Raw genomic sequence first — 15,818 nt, forward strand, 5'->3', positions numbered from 1 at the left:
AGGGTTTCTGTCTCCAGTGAACCCACAGCCTAGAGACCGAACCCAACCAGTTTGCACCTCCCCAGTTGGCTGCAGCGGTTATTTCCCACCAAGCCCTGCTGCTGAGGACACAGCTGAAGCGTTTTTAGCCCGGGCCTGGAAACCTCCATGGAGTTGCAGCCACCAGGCGGTGACACCAGGTCCGCCACGGCCACCCAGCCCATGGGCAACCTCACATCTCGGCAGGCATCGCCAACAGCCCCATCACCCACCTCTGACCAGATCCAAACACCCGACAAGAACATCTCCAAGCTATCACCCACTGCTTACTGACAGGCTTTAGCTCACTGAAGAGCGAACAAGAGGAGACAAGGTTAACCCCCTCCCTTCAGTCAACCTGGCGGCTTGGGGGCAGTTTGGCCCCTAACTAGGGAAAAGGATGGCTGCAAAGAGCCACCCTGCCACATGTGCCCCCTTGGTTCAATGGTACAGGGAGCAGCGAGCCACAATCTTGCTGGCTACCCACTCCTTTCCGAAAGTAAAAGGGGGAAAGGGGTGGCTGGGAAGAGAACAAAGGTCTTGCAGCAGCTGAAACACGGCTGTGTAAGAGCAGACCCACTTGGGAGCATTTGGGTTTTCCCAGTCCTTACACCAGAGGCACCAGCAGATCAGCACGCTCTGTCTTAAGTCAGACAAACTGCCGCAGGACTGATTTACCCAAACGCACTGATGGCCCTCCACAAGTACGGCGGCAAATGCCGCAGGGCGCTGCGCTACGGGTGGGTTTCACTGTTGGCTAAAACATGGGAACAACTGCGTTAGGAACGTAACACAACATGACAGGCCAGTGAGGTGGCGAGGCAGCTGAATAGCCAGTAGCCAGAACAGGATCAGCTGAAGTCCCCAGAGAAGTTGAAGCAGTTAAAGCCTCCACAGAGAGCGTGGGTCTGGAGATGTGCAAATGGTAAATGAAACCCAGCAGGGGGAACCCGCGTATCGACGCAACTTCAACCAATTCTGCAGGTTCCCTTGCATGTGCAGTGACCTTGCGGTGCCTGAAGCCTTTGAGGAAGATGCCACGTGTCCATGCGCTCCACTGGGGAAAAGCGCACCTCAGGGAAACAATAATCCTTTTAAAGTCAGGCAAAAAAATACACCGTTTACTACACTTGAAAGTAGTGCCTAGACCTGTGTGCTCTGAACCCCCAGGCCGAGACAGGAGCTGTGCTGGCAAGTGGCAGCAGTACGTGCTACCAGACACAGAGTTTCCAGGCCATTTGATCTACCTGCATTTGCTGCCAGTGGATTTCACTCCTGCCCTGGTTTGCAGCTTTCTCAGTACATTCGAGACCTCTCTTCAGCCCTCCAAAACTGCTGGGTGCATTAAGTGACTGCAGGAAGGTCTGAGGACATTCTGTACACACCTCCCTGGTAAAACCTCTGCATCTCACCTACAGTTCTACGTGGGCCAGCAGGGCAGCAGCAGTATGCCGTGAGCCAAGGTACAGCGGATAAACATTTCAGAGCACCAAAACCCCTGTTGTGCGGGAACTCCGGCAACATCCTCACAAACCGGGCAAAGCAGAACTCGTGTTGTTTGCTGCTTCCTGCTTGAACACACTACCAAAGGTGGTAAAGGGGGACAGAGCACCACGTATCCAGCCCAGCCTGCCTGCAGTGAATACTCTGCCCCACCACAGCGTTTCACAGCGCTCTGATCTCCCTTCTCCAGGCGGTGCTCTCGGCTTTCAGCGCAATGGCTCACCTTTGCCAAAAGAGCTGATCCCGTATTTGGTTACACAACCTTTGCTCCTTTTTTTTTCAAATTGGAAAAAAGGAGCCAAACTGGAACCTGATACAGTCCTCTTAATTACAAATGGGAGAATCATCTGCACCAAGTACGACATACAGCAGCAGCACGCACGGAACATAGAACCTGACGCGCTGCAGTAGCTGAGCAGAGATGCTCTTAAGCTCACTGGCTTCCTACAGGATACCAAGGCCTTAGTAATGAGAATTATGAAGTTTTTAAACATCAAAGATGGCAGAGCACAGCATAATGGGAACAGTTTCAAACAGACCACAGCTGCCAGTCCCGTCTCCTGGGCTCTGTACGTAATCCTCCCAAAAAAGATCTTTGGCCTCACCTGACCAACAAAACTCAAATGATTTCACAAGGCAAGTGAAAGAGGATGAAGATGCACCAGGAGGCCATGTCAGTACAGATTCCCCTTGCAGCTTCCCATCTGAGCTGGGGCAACTTCTGCAAGAAGGAAGGAAGCTGTGGACTGAGCTGCCTCAGGGTTAGAAAATGCAATAGGTGATAACTGACGCCTGGGCAGTCCTGCGGGACCCCTGCGTGCGCAGGGAGCAGACAACAACAAACCTGACACCAAGCTGCTGTGGAAGCTCACAGAATTCCTGTCTCTTGCTACACAATGATGCCTGGATTAAGGTTACGTTCCTCTCCGCTGCATTTTGTCACGCAGCCGCTATTTTGGTCAGAAAGTCAGCAAGCCCATATTTGGGAAGCTGTCCCACTGAAGGGCAGCATGAAGGGCAGAGATGAAAAGGCTCCTTCTGAACGCGGGCCCAGGGGAGCTGCCTGGAGCCACAGGAAGCCCAAATCTTTCCCTCTGCTTCTCGTTAATGTGCCAACATCTCTTTCTCAGCCTGACCCTTGCCTCTCTCTTCCCCCAAACTACATCCTGTGGGTGAGCTACTGTCATAACACAAGACACCAAGGCGGTTTAGAGGTGAAATTTTACCTTTTAGATTAAAAAAAGTCTTAATGCTAGACTTAAAATGTGGAATTTAAACCAGGCTGGAGATCTGCAGACACACAGGGGAAGGTGTATCCTGACAGACACCAAGTCCTCTGTTCAGAGGCTTTTCCTTTCACTCTCCTTGTCACAACACGCATCTGCAGCGGACTGACCTTCACTGACACAGCTGGACCAGTCACGCTGCCTGCTCCAACACCAGCAGCAACCCAAAGGGTATCGCCCTGTGCTAGGTCTGTCAGCCCTAGTGAGGGCTGCTGAGCAGCTCTGAGCCAGCAGCTGGGGCTATGAGACACGCATGCTAACCTGAACCACAGCTACATATCACCTTTGTAGACAAACTCACCCAAGCCAGGCAGGCAGCGGCCACAGAGCTCGACACCTCCAATAGCCACACTCAGGTACCACTGAGGCCAGCAGGGTTTCAATGCTGTGCACGTCTCACATGTGAACACCACTTGCCACAGAACACTCTCCAAGGAGGATTAACACCATGAGCACCTTCTTGCCCATTGACCCTCTGGTGTACCCGAGTGCAGCAGGGACCAGACCAGCTTTGACTACTTAGCAGACTCTACCTGGTGGTATGAACCCTGCGACTGTAGCTCTCTCCAGCACAGAACCCCTCCCAGGCAGCATGCTGCTCTCACACAGCAATTCAATTCTTTCAACTGACAAACACCAACATCCACAACAGTCCAGGAGATGCAAACAGCACGAATCAGGCAGCTGAGGGCTGCAGATTGCTTGGTTCAGGGCTGGGCGGTATTTTTCATTAGTTAAAACCAACTCAAAAGTGGGAACTGGGAAAAGACTTTCGAAATCAAGCCATGAAGAACTCAAAGTATTTACCTTTTTTCAAAATAACGCTGCATTTTGGCAATTGGCTTAACTATTAAGAAATAAATACATTAACTGGATGTCTCAGTTGATTACGTCTTGCAGCCAGCAGGTGTTTTGCTGCTCTACTGCAGACAGAAGATAGCTGCACACATCCAGCCCTTGTGATTTGTGGATCGACACCACCGGGTGGACAAGCTTTGGAATTACAGTTTCAGGAACAGTTCGTTGCATTTTAACGGGCGGCTCATTTCGTGAATAAAAAAGCACCTTTTGAACCAGCTTTACTCACTGGGGGGGGTGGGGAGAGTGAAGCCTTCTCCTGACCTGCAGGAGGACAGCAGTAACAAAACCCTGTACCTCTCGGGCTTTTGAATGTCACTCCCCTTTCCCCATCAGTCAGCACATTTCAGATAGGTACTTTTTTTGTTACTGGAATGAAAGAAGTCCACTAAAATACAGTCTCTATGAAAAATACGCTTATTTCATAGAGTCCAAACCCCTTACACGTCCCTATGGTAGCTCCATTAACGCTTCAATACTTCCAAGTTATTTCAGAATACAACACACACAAATTCTAACACTAATTGCTATTTCTAACACCACAGCTAGCACTCACTACCCTCCCATTTTTCAAGGTATTCACAGCTGTAGCTACCCTACCTGGACAGTGTAACAGCAGACACACAACAGCCCCTGGAGATCTCACCTTGCTGTAGCACCACTAGGGACTATCATAAAAAACACAGTATGCAAGCTGAACATGCACACCAGTATCAAAAATAACATTACCTGTACTGAACACTATCACCCAAAAGTCCAGGCAACACTGGCTTCACTTTGTATGGAAATAAGTTGTTTCTTGTTTAAATTTTACAGCTTCACGTAATAAGCATTTCACAACTTGAAAACAGACTGAACTACCAAATGCTCATGACCTGTACCAACAGCCACAGTGTAAGAGTGCTGAGGAGGAAGCATGTAGTTTACTTTCCCTGTTGGAGGCTGACAACACAAAACCTCTCTACAGCTCCAGCTGGCTTCATCTGACAGGGAACAAAACCACACACTGGTCACTACACATAGGCCTGATGCACAACTGGCATCTAAAATACAAATCAAAGAAGGCTTCTGGAGGGTTCTCCTCAAGTCTGGGAGGGAAAGACTTTGTTACATCCAATTTTATTTCTTATAAAAATGCTGTAACACGCATGCTTATAGGAAAACTGGCTGTCTTAAACCACGTCAGTCCTTTTTCTGTTGAGCAGCCTGCTTGGCATTGTTGGCCTGCATCTTCTTCAGCCCCTTTTTGTTGTGTTTCTTTGCAAATCTCATGTTCCTCAGGAACTTGGGATCAACCTATGAGGAAAAAACAAGCCATACTGTAAAAGGGACATAAGTAAAAACACTTTAATCTCCAGATTGTTCCAATTACTCCCAAATGCTGGCTGTGATTAATTCAGTTTTTCTGATTTATTACATCAACAAAATTCTTTTAGCTATCTGTAACCATGCTTTAACTGGCTATTTCCCTTCGTTTCCATAACCAAACTCACACAAAACCTCAGCAATAAGCACACAGAAATTACAAGCTGAGTAAAGCTGTAAACAAGCCAAGTTTCATTCCCCTGACACAGTATGTTCTGGATCCGAAGTACCACAAACCAGCCTCGGCAGGTGAGCACACACACACGGAATGCCTGGGTGAAGACCAATGCCACTTCCTCAGGCATTTCCTTTTCACATTAAAGTAAAAAAAATACCAGCACAGAACAGCAGCTGCCCAGTTTTCTTGTCAGCTAATGGCAAGCCAAAACCTCCAGCAGCCAGGACCCATTCTCAGAACTATCAACTGCTCTTGCATTGATAAACACTTGGCTATTTTTCTAGTGTGAGGTGTCCCTGCCCATGGCAGGGGTTGGAACTAGGTGATATTAAGGTCCTTTCCAACCCAAACCATTCTATGATTCTATTTTACTGTGAACAGTTTTTTAACCAGCGCACTCAAGTACTGGGATTCTGTCATCTTAACTCATGCTCAGTGCAAGGAGACAGACCCAGAGACTGCAGCAGTGTCTGCAGGAGGGAGCCGCACCCTCCCCGAGCTATGCAGAAAACAAGCTTTTACATCACATCCAAAAAGCCAATAATCACAGAATAGTTAGGGTTGGAAAGGACCTTAAGATCATCCAGTGCCAACCCCCCTGCCATGGGCAGGGACACCTCACACTAAACCATCTCACCCAAGGCTCTGTCCAACCTGGCCTTGAACACTGCCAGGGATGGAGCATTCACAGCTTCCCTGGGCAACTCGTTCCAGTGCTTCATCACCCTTAAAGAATTTCCTCCTTATATCCAATCTAAACTTCCCCTGTTTTAAGTTTTAACCCATTACCCCTTGTCTTATCACCACAGTCCCTAATGAAGAGTCCCTCCCCAGCATCCCTATAGGCCCCCTTCAGATACTGGAAGGCTGCTATGAGGTCTCCACGCAGCCTTCTCTTCTCCAGGCTGAACAGCCCCAACTTTCTCAGCCTGTTTTCATATGAGAAGTGCCCTAGAAAGCAAACAGAATGACAACCCTCCCCAAATGTCCTGTCTTCACTTTCAAGTATGGAAGAAAATCCTGTTATATCACTTGTCTAATCTCAGAAAAAGCATAATGCTGCCATTTCCATATGTATGAGAGAAATGCCAATTCCTCTAATCTTCAGACTGAAATTCTCTGGATGAATACAACAGTAAATAGTAAATACAGGATAATAATAGTGAAGTGTACAGGAAGGAGGAGAGGGAGCAGGACTAAAGAGGGAGAAGAGCTATCCAACTGACACAGGTTTGTTTCACATGAAGCAGCAGTCAGTGACACTCACCCGAGCAGGACAGAGACAAAACTGGCCAATAGGTAAGAAGCAGTATAACAGACACACAAGGGTGGATTTCACATGGGTCAGAAATATCACAGCTGCACGGAAGGTGAGCAAAAGACAAACCAGAAACCTGCAGTGGTTCTGGCCACCTGAAACACAAACCCCTGCCTGCAAAAAATACACCACTCAAAATAATACAAACACTGGACTTTTTTCCATGGTTAAGACTCAGTAAAGTAACAGCATGGGAATATCAACAGAAATGCTCACCCCTTTGAGAGATTCGTATCTATGGGATCTGGGTTTCTTGATGCCATTTCTGTGCCACTTACGGGCTATGAACAAAGACAAGAAAACAAGTTACCGGTGTTGCATTACCTCCCATTTAAGTCCAGATGACCCCACCAAAACGATGGTGAATAGAACGTTTTCTAACCCTTCCCATCCAAAGTAAATACAAATTAATAACACACCTCTGATCTCACCCCTCTGCATTTCTATGGGCTTCTAATCCAAGGACTTCAGGCTCCTCATCAACTAATAATATACCGGCAGCATCACCACTGGCACACTAAGGGGCCTCAGCCATCAAGCAGCTCAAGCACTTGTACTTAGCATTAATGGGCGCCACCGTGCACTGTGCAAGCCCAAGCAGAACCTCCTGTGTGTGGTGAACTCTCCTAACTTACAGCACCGATGGAAGTAAAGCCCAAACAAGAGCTCTTTTACCACTGTGGCCATCTTTGGATGCCACAGGATCACAGGCTCAGCGCCATTCGGCAACGTGCTTAGTTCAAACACATGAAGCCCAAACAAGCCACGCTTCTCTCGAAGGCCCCGCTCAGCCCCCCCCTTCTCCCCCCGAGAACCAAACACGTAAGGCAGAACACCGGCCTGCCGGCACCGAGCAGCGCCTTCAAACCCCCCAGCGGAGCGCGGCCCCCACCGCGTCCTCCCGGAGCCGCCAGGCCCCGCCTTACACTGGTTGTGCGTGGTGTGGTTCTTGGACTTGGCCATGGCTGCACCTGCCGGAGAGAGAAGCACGGTTCAGCCCGGCTCACCCCATCCCCCATCCTCATCCCCCATCCTCATCCCCCATCCCCACAGCCTCCTCGCCCCCCCCCACGCCGCTCCGGCCCCCTGCCCAGCACAGCCCGAGCCCGGCGGGCCCTGCCCGGGCTCTCCCTGCGGACCGGGGGCCGCGGATGGAGCCGGATGGAGCGGAGGGACACCCACCGCCGCTGCCGCCGAGCCGGAAGAGAACGGCTCACCGCGGGGGCTGCTGGGAACGGAACTGCCCGCTGGCTCCGGTGCGCAACAAGCGCCGCCACGGGGAGGTTCCGCCCGGAAGCCCCGCACCTCTCGGCTCCCCTTCCCGCACCGCCCGTTTGTGCCCGGCCCCTGCACCGGTACCGGCCCCGGTGGCTGCGGCCTCCGCTCCCGCCCCGGCCACGCGAGTGGGGAAGGACCCGCAGCAGCACGGCTCCGCGGCCCCAGCGATGTGGCGGACCCCGGTCCTTCAGCGACATGGTTCCCCCACAACACGGTCCCGCACTCCCAGAGTTCCCCTATAACACGGTTCCTCGCCGACACAGTCCGTCCCCCCACCAAGGTTCCCCGCCATTACAGCACCGTGCGGGCCGGGCGGCCCCGGGACCCGACGGCACCACGGTGCTTGGTGACACTGCTGCATCGCTGGAAGCACGGGGCCCCAGCCCACGGGCAGCTGAACTCAGCCAGAACCCCCTGCACGCTCAGCTGTCCGCGCCACTGATGCGCAGACAGACCCCACAGCTCGTTAAAGCTGTACCGCAGGGATGCTTTATTCAGCGCTGAGGCGCATGGGAGATCGCTCCTCCAAAGGCATTCACACCTCAGCGTCGTCTCCCCTTTGCATTTATGCTCTGAAGTTATACATATGCGTGAGGTTGCACAACACGCCTATACATATTCATGTCCTATCCCCGCTTCGTACTATAATGAGCTAAGAAGTCCTTTGCGCCTCCGCAGTGCACCCTAGTGGTCGTGGGTGAGGGTCTCAAGATGAAGTCAACGAGTCTTCCTCGAGCCTGACCTTTTCACCCCTAGTCGTTACACGTGCTCCCTGGAGGCCTGGTCATTGCCCAAAGTGCAGAGCCAGTTTCAGCCAACCTGGGTGTTGAAAGGACAGGAATCAAGTCACAGTCCGTACCTCTTAACAACAGCCATGTCCTTACACCTTGTTCTAGCATATACGGCGAGTACGGTAAGCATGACCGAGCAGTAACATCATTAAGCAAGTGGCTTGATCTATCCCCTTGTACACTTCAAGTACGATAAGCATGAGCAAGTAGTAACACTTAAGCAAGCAGCTTGACCTATCGGTTAACCCTTCGCATCACCACCCTGGCACAGGGACGTGTTCAAGGCCAGGCTGGACGCGGTTTGGAGCAAGCTGCTCTAGTGGAAGGTGTCCCTGCCTGTGGCAGGGGGCTGGAACTGGGTGAGCTTTAAGGTCCCTTCAACCCACTGCAGCCTGTGATTCTATGAATCAGATCACACAGAGTGTATTTTCCTCACAGCAGATTCATTAAGCACTTATTTGCATGGATCACAGGCCCTTGCAGAAAGGCTGTGAACAGCTCTGTTCATTTTCAAACCCTGACAACAAGTAGCTTTGGCTCTGCCACTCTTGGGACCCCCCAAACACGGTGCTCCTGGGCCCAGCGTACCTGCAGCTGCACAGGGTGATCCGTGCTGTGCCTGACCGTGCCTGGCCGCACTGGCCCACAAGGTGAAAGTCTCACTCCTGCAAAATATACAGACCCAAGACTTAGACAATTTAGTACCTGAAAGACAGTAAAATGGTCACCAAGATGGGCAAACAAAACTGTGTCGACCCACGGTGCAGCTGCTCTGCCAAGGTGCCCCCTGAACCAGAACACTAATGCGATTTTCCTTTGATGACAGCAAGGCCAGGCGCTGCTGGCACAGGCAGCCCACTCGGAGGGGACTGGATCCACCTGCTCATGGCCAAGGGTTGGAATTAAGTCTCGTGGTAGCTTCTGCTACCCCAGCCACAGGGAGCTTTGTGATACTGGCTGTCAGGGAGCCCCAGTGCTGGCTGTGGGGCTGCCAGTGGTGATGCCACAGGGAGGCATTTGTGGTTATGGACTGGGGCATCTGCCATGGGGAAGTGTGAAAAGAAAGAGGGGAACCAAGAGCCAAGGTCGCCCAAGCTTGCTGGGTTGTACCTGTGTAGAGACTGCTGCATTTGGGTTGTACCTGTGTACAGAGTGCTGCATTTGGGTTGTATTTGTGTAGAGACTGCTGCATTTGGGTTGTATCTGTGTACAGACTGCCGCATTTGTGTTGTACCTGTGCACAGACTGCTGCATTTGGGCTGTATCTGTGTACAGACTGCCGCATTTGGGTTGTACCTGTGTACAGACTGCTGCATTTGGGCTGTATCTGTGTACAGACTGCCGCATTTGGGTTGTATCTGTGTACAGACTGCTGCATTTGGGTTGTATCTGTGTACAGACTGCTGCATTTGGGTTTTATCTGTGCACAGACTGCTGCATTTGGGTTGTATCTGTGTACAGACTGCTGCATTTGGGTTTTATCTGTGCACAGACTGCTGCATTTGGGTTGTATCTGTGCACAGACTGCCGCATTTGGGTTGTATCTGTGTACAGACTGCCGCATTTGGGTTGTATCTGTGTACAGACTGCTGCATTTGGGTTTTATCTGTGCACAGACTGCTGCATTTGGGTTGTACCTGTGCAGAGACTGCTGCATTTGGGTTGTATCTGTGTACAGACTGCCGCATTTGGGTTGTACCTGTGTACAGACTGCAACATTTGGGTTGTATCTGTGTACAGACTGCTGCATTTGGGTTGTATCTGTGTACAGACGGCCACATTTGGGTTGTATCTGTGTACAGACTGCTGCATTTGGGTTGTACCTGTGTACAGACTGCTGCATTTGGGTTGTATCTGTGTACAGACTGCTGCATTTGGGTTGTACCTGTGTACAGACTGCTGCATTTGGGTTGTATCTGTGTACAGACTGCTGCATTTGGGTTGTACCTGTGTACAGACTGCTGCATTTGGGTTGTACCTGTGTACAGACTGCTGCATTTGGGTTGTATCTGTGTACAGACTGCTGCATTTCAGTCCAGGATTGCTGTGCTTTCAGATGGGAACCTTTGAAAAATGAGCAAGAAAAAGGCCAGGCTTTTCCACATTGTGGTTGAATGGAAAAACAGTGCATCTTTTCATGGCACTGCCTTTCACAGGAGAGGCACAAGTGAATTGCCTAAAATAACGCACCCTGGAAAAAACAGCCCAGAGACCAAAGCCCCTGGACCAGGACATGGGAGAGAGAACTGGTCCTTTTGTCAGTGACTGATTGCTTCCAGAGCTACTCTGCCTCAAGTCTGGATAGCTGTGACCAAGCTCTCCCTATTAAAAAATGGGGAAAAGTCTTGAAAACTGTATTTGTCTTTTTTTTCTCTCTGGGCCACTGTTATTACCAAATAGTGTAAACATAGATGAAAATACCCATATTCTTCTGGCATTGTGCAGCTGGAACATGAGGCTCTCCACAAAATCCTCCCTGAAACACAAAATTCTGACTATAAATTATGGGGTTTCTAAATTTTTTCCATTGTAGGGAGTTGTGGTCTTCAAATATTCAGGCATTTCCATGGCCAGCTAATTGCAGCCAGCACCAGAGAGAAAGCCTGGCTTTCCTGATAACCCAAAGAGCCAAGCTCAGTGGAAGATAAACCTGAATCCGAGAGGCAGGTTTGCCTCCACTGTGTTGCAGAAGGAAACAGACTGCCAGGTTCCCTTATCCATTAGGGTGTGAAAACTCCTGATCTTTTTCACTCCTTTCTGAGCCTTCCTTTGTAGGAAGAAGCAGAAGGGTTTATTTTATGGTTCCAGCTATGTTTTCCAAGTTCTTTCAGTATCTCACTGCAATTATTGCTGCTGGAGCTCCCTGGGAGCCATTCACAGCTGCTGCTGGGGCCTCATGAGACAAGCAGTCACACAGATGGGGATGAGGGAAGCTGTGCTTCATGCCCAGGTGATTTACAAGACCTGTAAGCCAAATCATTAAAATAAAACTGGAAATGCATTCACTTCATGGGACTGAGAGTAATGCATTTAGGATGGTTCATAAACCACTCCAAAACAATGCAGGCTATCAGGTAAAAAGGATGAGCCAAGGCAGGATCAAGACGCCCCTGTGCTCTGATGAGCAGCAGTGTCTCTAACTATGGTATGACTGAGAACGGCTGGGCAGTTCAAAACCTTCAATCATACTTGTAGTGATTACAAACTTAATTAGTGCATGTTAGCCCAAGTGTCCTCTGTTAAAGGAGCTGTGCTCATTAAATAGGATGGTAATTACTCCAGCTGCATAACAATTATGGAAAAATCATAGGTTAAAGTAGAAATCTCACAGTGCCTTTGACAGCCGCGTTATCTCGATGTCCTCGCACCACACACATTTATGCCGATTGAGCTCTGCCAGGTTTGTCACGGTTTTCATGCTGACACCACATGTCAGCAGATTGCTCTCATCTTGCCTTCTCCCTCCCTGTAAGCTGACACTTGGACCTAGGGTAATGAATTTCCATAACTTCCCCCATTTAGTAATGCCAGTGACTCAGAGCAGCTTGGCGCTCAAGCCAAGCACTCCATGGGTATAAATCAGGAAAATATTACTAATTTCCAGGAAAACACTGCAATCCACCCCAAACGGGATATGGGCAGGATTTTGTTGACATCTTATGCAATATTTTGTTCTGACTGGATGTATATCTACAGGAACAACAGCTGCTTCGATTCACGGCTATACGAAAGAACATCTCCTTGTTCTGTGAGAAAATGGGGCTGCCCTAACCTCTGCATGGTGCTTTGTGAAACAGGGCTGCTTCAGAGCTGTTGGCTATCCAGTGTGGTGCTGAGCTAGGCTGAGTTTTACAAGGAGGGCTTGAAGTGAGGTTGAGGTCAGTCATTTCCCAAGCCATTGGGACATTTCCTCCCCATTTCCCCAGGAAGAAGACAAGGAAAGGCCGTACTGACATAAGATGCTGGCCACAGTGCGACAGCGTAGCTCTCCTGTGCCCTCGTACACAGGCAGCCTCTGCTATGTGGACCCTCCAGGCTGGACAAAATCAGGGATAACAGTTTCAGGTGTTGATTAGAAGGAGTCCAGCTGGCTTTGTTTGACATGGACTAAAAGCTGACCCCTCCTGGAGAGTGATCAGCAATGGGAAAGCACAGCAATGCTTTTGGCCGTCTTAGCTGGCTCCCAGGGAAGGTGTTGCTTCAAGGGCGCGTGCCACTCATCACCCTTCATGCTGTGCTCTCCACGGACACCACTGGAGTGGAGCTGCTGTGTGCAGGGCTGCACCTCCATCAGGGCCGTTCTGTGGGATATGGCCACCTCCATCGCTGTCCTTTCCCCCAGGGAGCAGAGGCTGAGCTCACTGGCACGTCCCCGAGAGGTCCCTGCACTGGTAGGATGTGGTGGCTTTGGGGCAGTTTTGGGGTTGTTCCCAGCTTATGGGCAAGCAGGACTTGGCTGTGCTGTTAAGGCCGATCTAGTGATGCTGGAAGTCCCCAAGGACAAATGGCCAATACGCCTCCAGAGAAGCCACATAGAGAAGCAGAGACATCAGCACATGGAGGCACTAGAGGGAGCCTGAGCATAACAGATCCCGCTCTTGGCTCAATGTCTGAGCACTGGTCCTACTGAGGGAGAAGGGACCAGGCAATAACAGCAGACACAGCACTTTCCCCTCTTGACCTGCTGGGGCTTTTTTTTTTCCCTGACAGCTGTTATACTCTTCTTAAAGACACGAAGAAATACTGCTTCACTTATAGAAAGCACTGATCTGCCAGCAGCCAGACAGCTGGCTCTGTGCAACTGGTGCAGTCATCAGACTGGAGGGCTCAAGAAAGCAGGAGTTACTGCAAGGCAAAGGGGAGCAGAAGTGCTAACCCACAGCCACGGCTTTCCTACAAGGATGGGGAGCTGTTGTGACACAGCCCTGCAAGTGCCCCTGGGCTGACGGCAGGGACCTGGGAACAGTAACTGAGGCTTGTGTGCTCTGCTTGGTGTACTCAGCACATGAGGAGAGCTGGGCCACTGGAAGAGGCTGGAGAGAGGCAGGGCTTTTATTCCCCTCAGCAATGTTTTCATTGTGCTGGCTTTGGAGGAGGAACAGGGTCACTGCCTCAAGATCTAGTTGTCTGAATCTCCCGCTCCCATCACTGTCACCACGGCTCAGGGCAAACAGCAAGAGAGTCCCTGGGTTAGCTACAGATGAGCATCAGCAAATGATGGGGCAGGGACTAGGGAACAAACACTTTGCACTGGTGTTTAGCCACAGTGGGGGGACAGACGTGTTTGTTCCAAGTACACCTGCAAAGCATGCCTTCTTTTACAGTGTTTGCAGTGGGCCAGGGTTTCCTTCGGCACGATAATCAATCTTAGCCCAGCAGGAACCAGAGAAGCATCCAGAAGACAGGAGAGCAGGGACTGTGAACAAAAGCTCCATCGCTCCTGGCTGCCTTGGAGGCCTTCATTCCCCACAGAGACCATCCCAGACCCTCTGCACACGTGTTCCTGTAAGCAGCTTCCCACCATGAAGGCAGGCAGACAAAGCAGGCAGCAGCCTACAGTACAGCCGTGACCTTTCTCGCCAGGCCTGCCACCTCCTCCCGCTCTCCCCAGAGCTGGCACTACTAACAACTGGTTTCCTCCTGTTATTTTTCCACCTCCGCTCCTTCCTCCAGCGGGGAGGTTGTGCTGGTGGCCCACGTACCGGTGACTCACAGGCTGGGACCCGTGAGGAGCCAGCTAAGCCTGGCCAAACTTAGTAACATCTCATTTTCCATTGCCTACACCCTGGATGATGCTTCTGGCTGGGCTCGTCACTGGAGACCTTCTCCAGCTACCTGCAGGCTTGGGGAGGACCAGCTCAGTTGCGTTTCCTCTAAGTTTTGGCAATGCAGGTGCTGGGCTGAGACAGAGCAGCCCTTGATACAGATAAATTCCTACTTGGTGAGCGTGTACCCAGCGTGCTGATAGCCAAGAACCATGAGATGTTCTAGACATCAGAAAGGGCTTTCCAGGCTTGGGAAACACGTAAACAAAGATATAAACAGGGGAAGTTTAGATTGGATCTAAGGAGGAAATTCTTTCCTGTGAGGGTGGTGAGGCACTGGAATGGGTTGTCCAGGGAGGTTGTGAATGCTCCATCCCTGGCGGTGTTCAAGACCGGGTTGGACAAGGCCCTGGGTGAGATGGTTTAGTGTGAGGTGTCCCTGCCCATGGCAGGGGGGGTGGAACTGGATGATCTTAAGGTCCTTTCCAACCCTAACTATTCTGTGATTCTATGACTGCATGGTAGCTGCATTTTTCTGGAGGCTTTTGAATAACGTAAGGGGAACTTAGGGCTTTAAAAGCTGTTACAGTTACTGTGTGTCAATCACCCGGGGCCAGGTGGACCCAAATCAACAAATGATGACTTCAAGCACATGAAGTGAACCTGGGGCACCTGCAAGGTGCAGAAGCACGGTCTGCAAAGGTGAAGAGGCTGCTGTGGCTGGAAGCTGGGAATGGATGCCCAAGGCTGCCCCAAGCAAAGCAGGGAGACAGAGCTCCGGGCAGATGCAAGGCGGCCCGTGCAGGGCTGCGTGTAGGGGAGAACGCCCGGAAGGGAGCAGCCGCGTGCGCTCAATCCCATCACTTTAATGGGATTTTCCAGAATACTTTGGAAGTTTTGCTGACGCCTCCCAAGGCCGGGGTGAAGCCGCCGTGACACCTGCTCACCCTGCACCCCCAGAGAGCCCGGCTGCTGGGAAGGAGCGAGCGGATGCGCAGGCACAGCATGCGCGGAGCAGCTGATGGCGGCAGGGGAGGAGGCACACGGAGGCGGCTGGGAGAAACAGAGAGGGCTGACCTAAATAGATACTGAGCTAATTTATTCATCTCCTTGCTTTTATTATTTAACGCGCCTTCGAAACAGCTCAGGACTTCTGGTTCCTCTCAGCTCTGCTGCTGACGTTGGGATGGGGTTATTTTTGACCCGATTCTCACATCCATCGTGCTGAAAAGCACAGCACAGCCTTGCTCAGCACCCCGCGCTCCCACCAGGCAGCCAGGCATGCTATGGGGAGCGCCGACACAGCCACTTTCGAGCCAGGAAGGATTTAAAGTTATTTTGAGCTTTTGCTTCACCTCCCGCCTGGGAAGGTGCTCACATTTTGGCATGCTTTATGCATTGTTAATAGGGAGATTTATCTCCCATTTAGCTGGCTGGTGAGAGGACTGGTGAGTTCCT

General features: G+C 51.0%; 1 protein-coding gene across 2 annotated transcripts in view; it reads right to left on the reverse strand.

Annotated features, from left to right (window-relative positions):
* Positions 1 to 4,754: 4,754 nt before the first annotated feature.
* The window catches only part of RPL29 (ribosomal protein L29), a 45,788-nt gene continuing 34,724 nt past the window's right edge, over positions 4,755 to 15,818 (reverse strand). Inside the window, exons 1-4 of one of the 2 annotated variants that reach the window (XM_057407787.1) lie at positions 7,703 to 7,708; positions 7,453 to 7,497; positions 6,743 to 6,807; positions 4,755 to 4,961 (exon numbers count right to left, since the gene is read on the reverse strand). In XM_057407787.1, coding sequence (XP_057263770.1) covers positions 4,848 to 4,961; positions 6,743 to 6,807; positions 7,453 to 7,489 — 216 coding nt within the window. In that variant the 5' untranslated portion in view covers positions 7,490 to 7,497; positions 7,703 to 7,708 and the 3' untranslated portion in view covers positions 4,755 to 4,847. Of the gene's footprint in view, positions 4,962 to 6,742; positions 6,808 to 7,452; positions 7,498 to 7,702; positions 7,709 to 15,818 lie in introns of those variants that run through there. The other variant, XM_057407785.1, reaches the window with a different exon arrangement.

The sequence above is a fragment of the Pezoporus wallicus genome, unplaced genomic scaffold (genome assembly GCF_028554395.1).
Source record: "Pezoporus wallicus isolate ANWC-B61680 ecotype Strahan unplaced genomic scaffold, APGP_CSIRO_Pwel_v1 contig_3568, whole genome shotgun sequence".
In the NCBI taxonomy this organism is placed as follows: Eukaryota; Metazoa; Chordata; class Aves; order Psittaciformes; family Psittacidae; genus Pezoporus; species Pezoporus wallicus.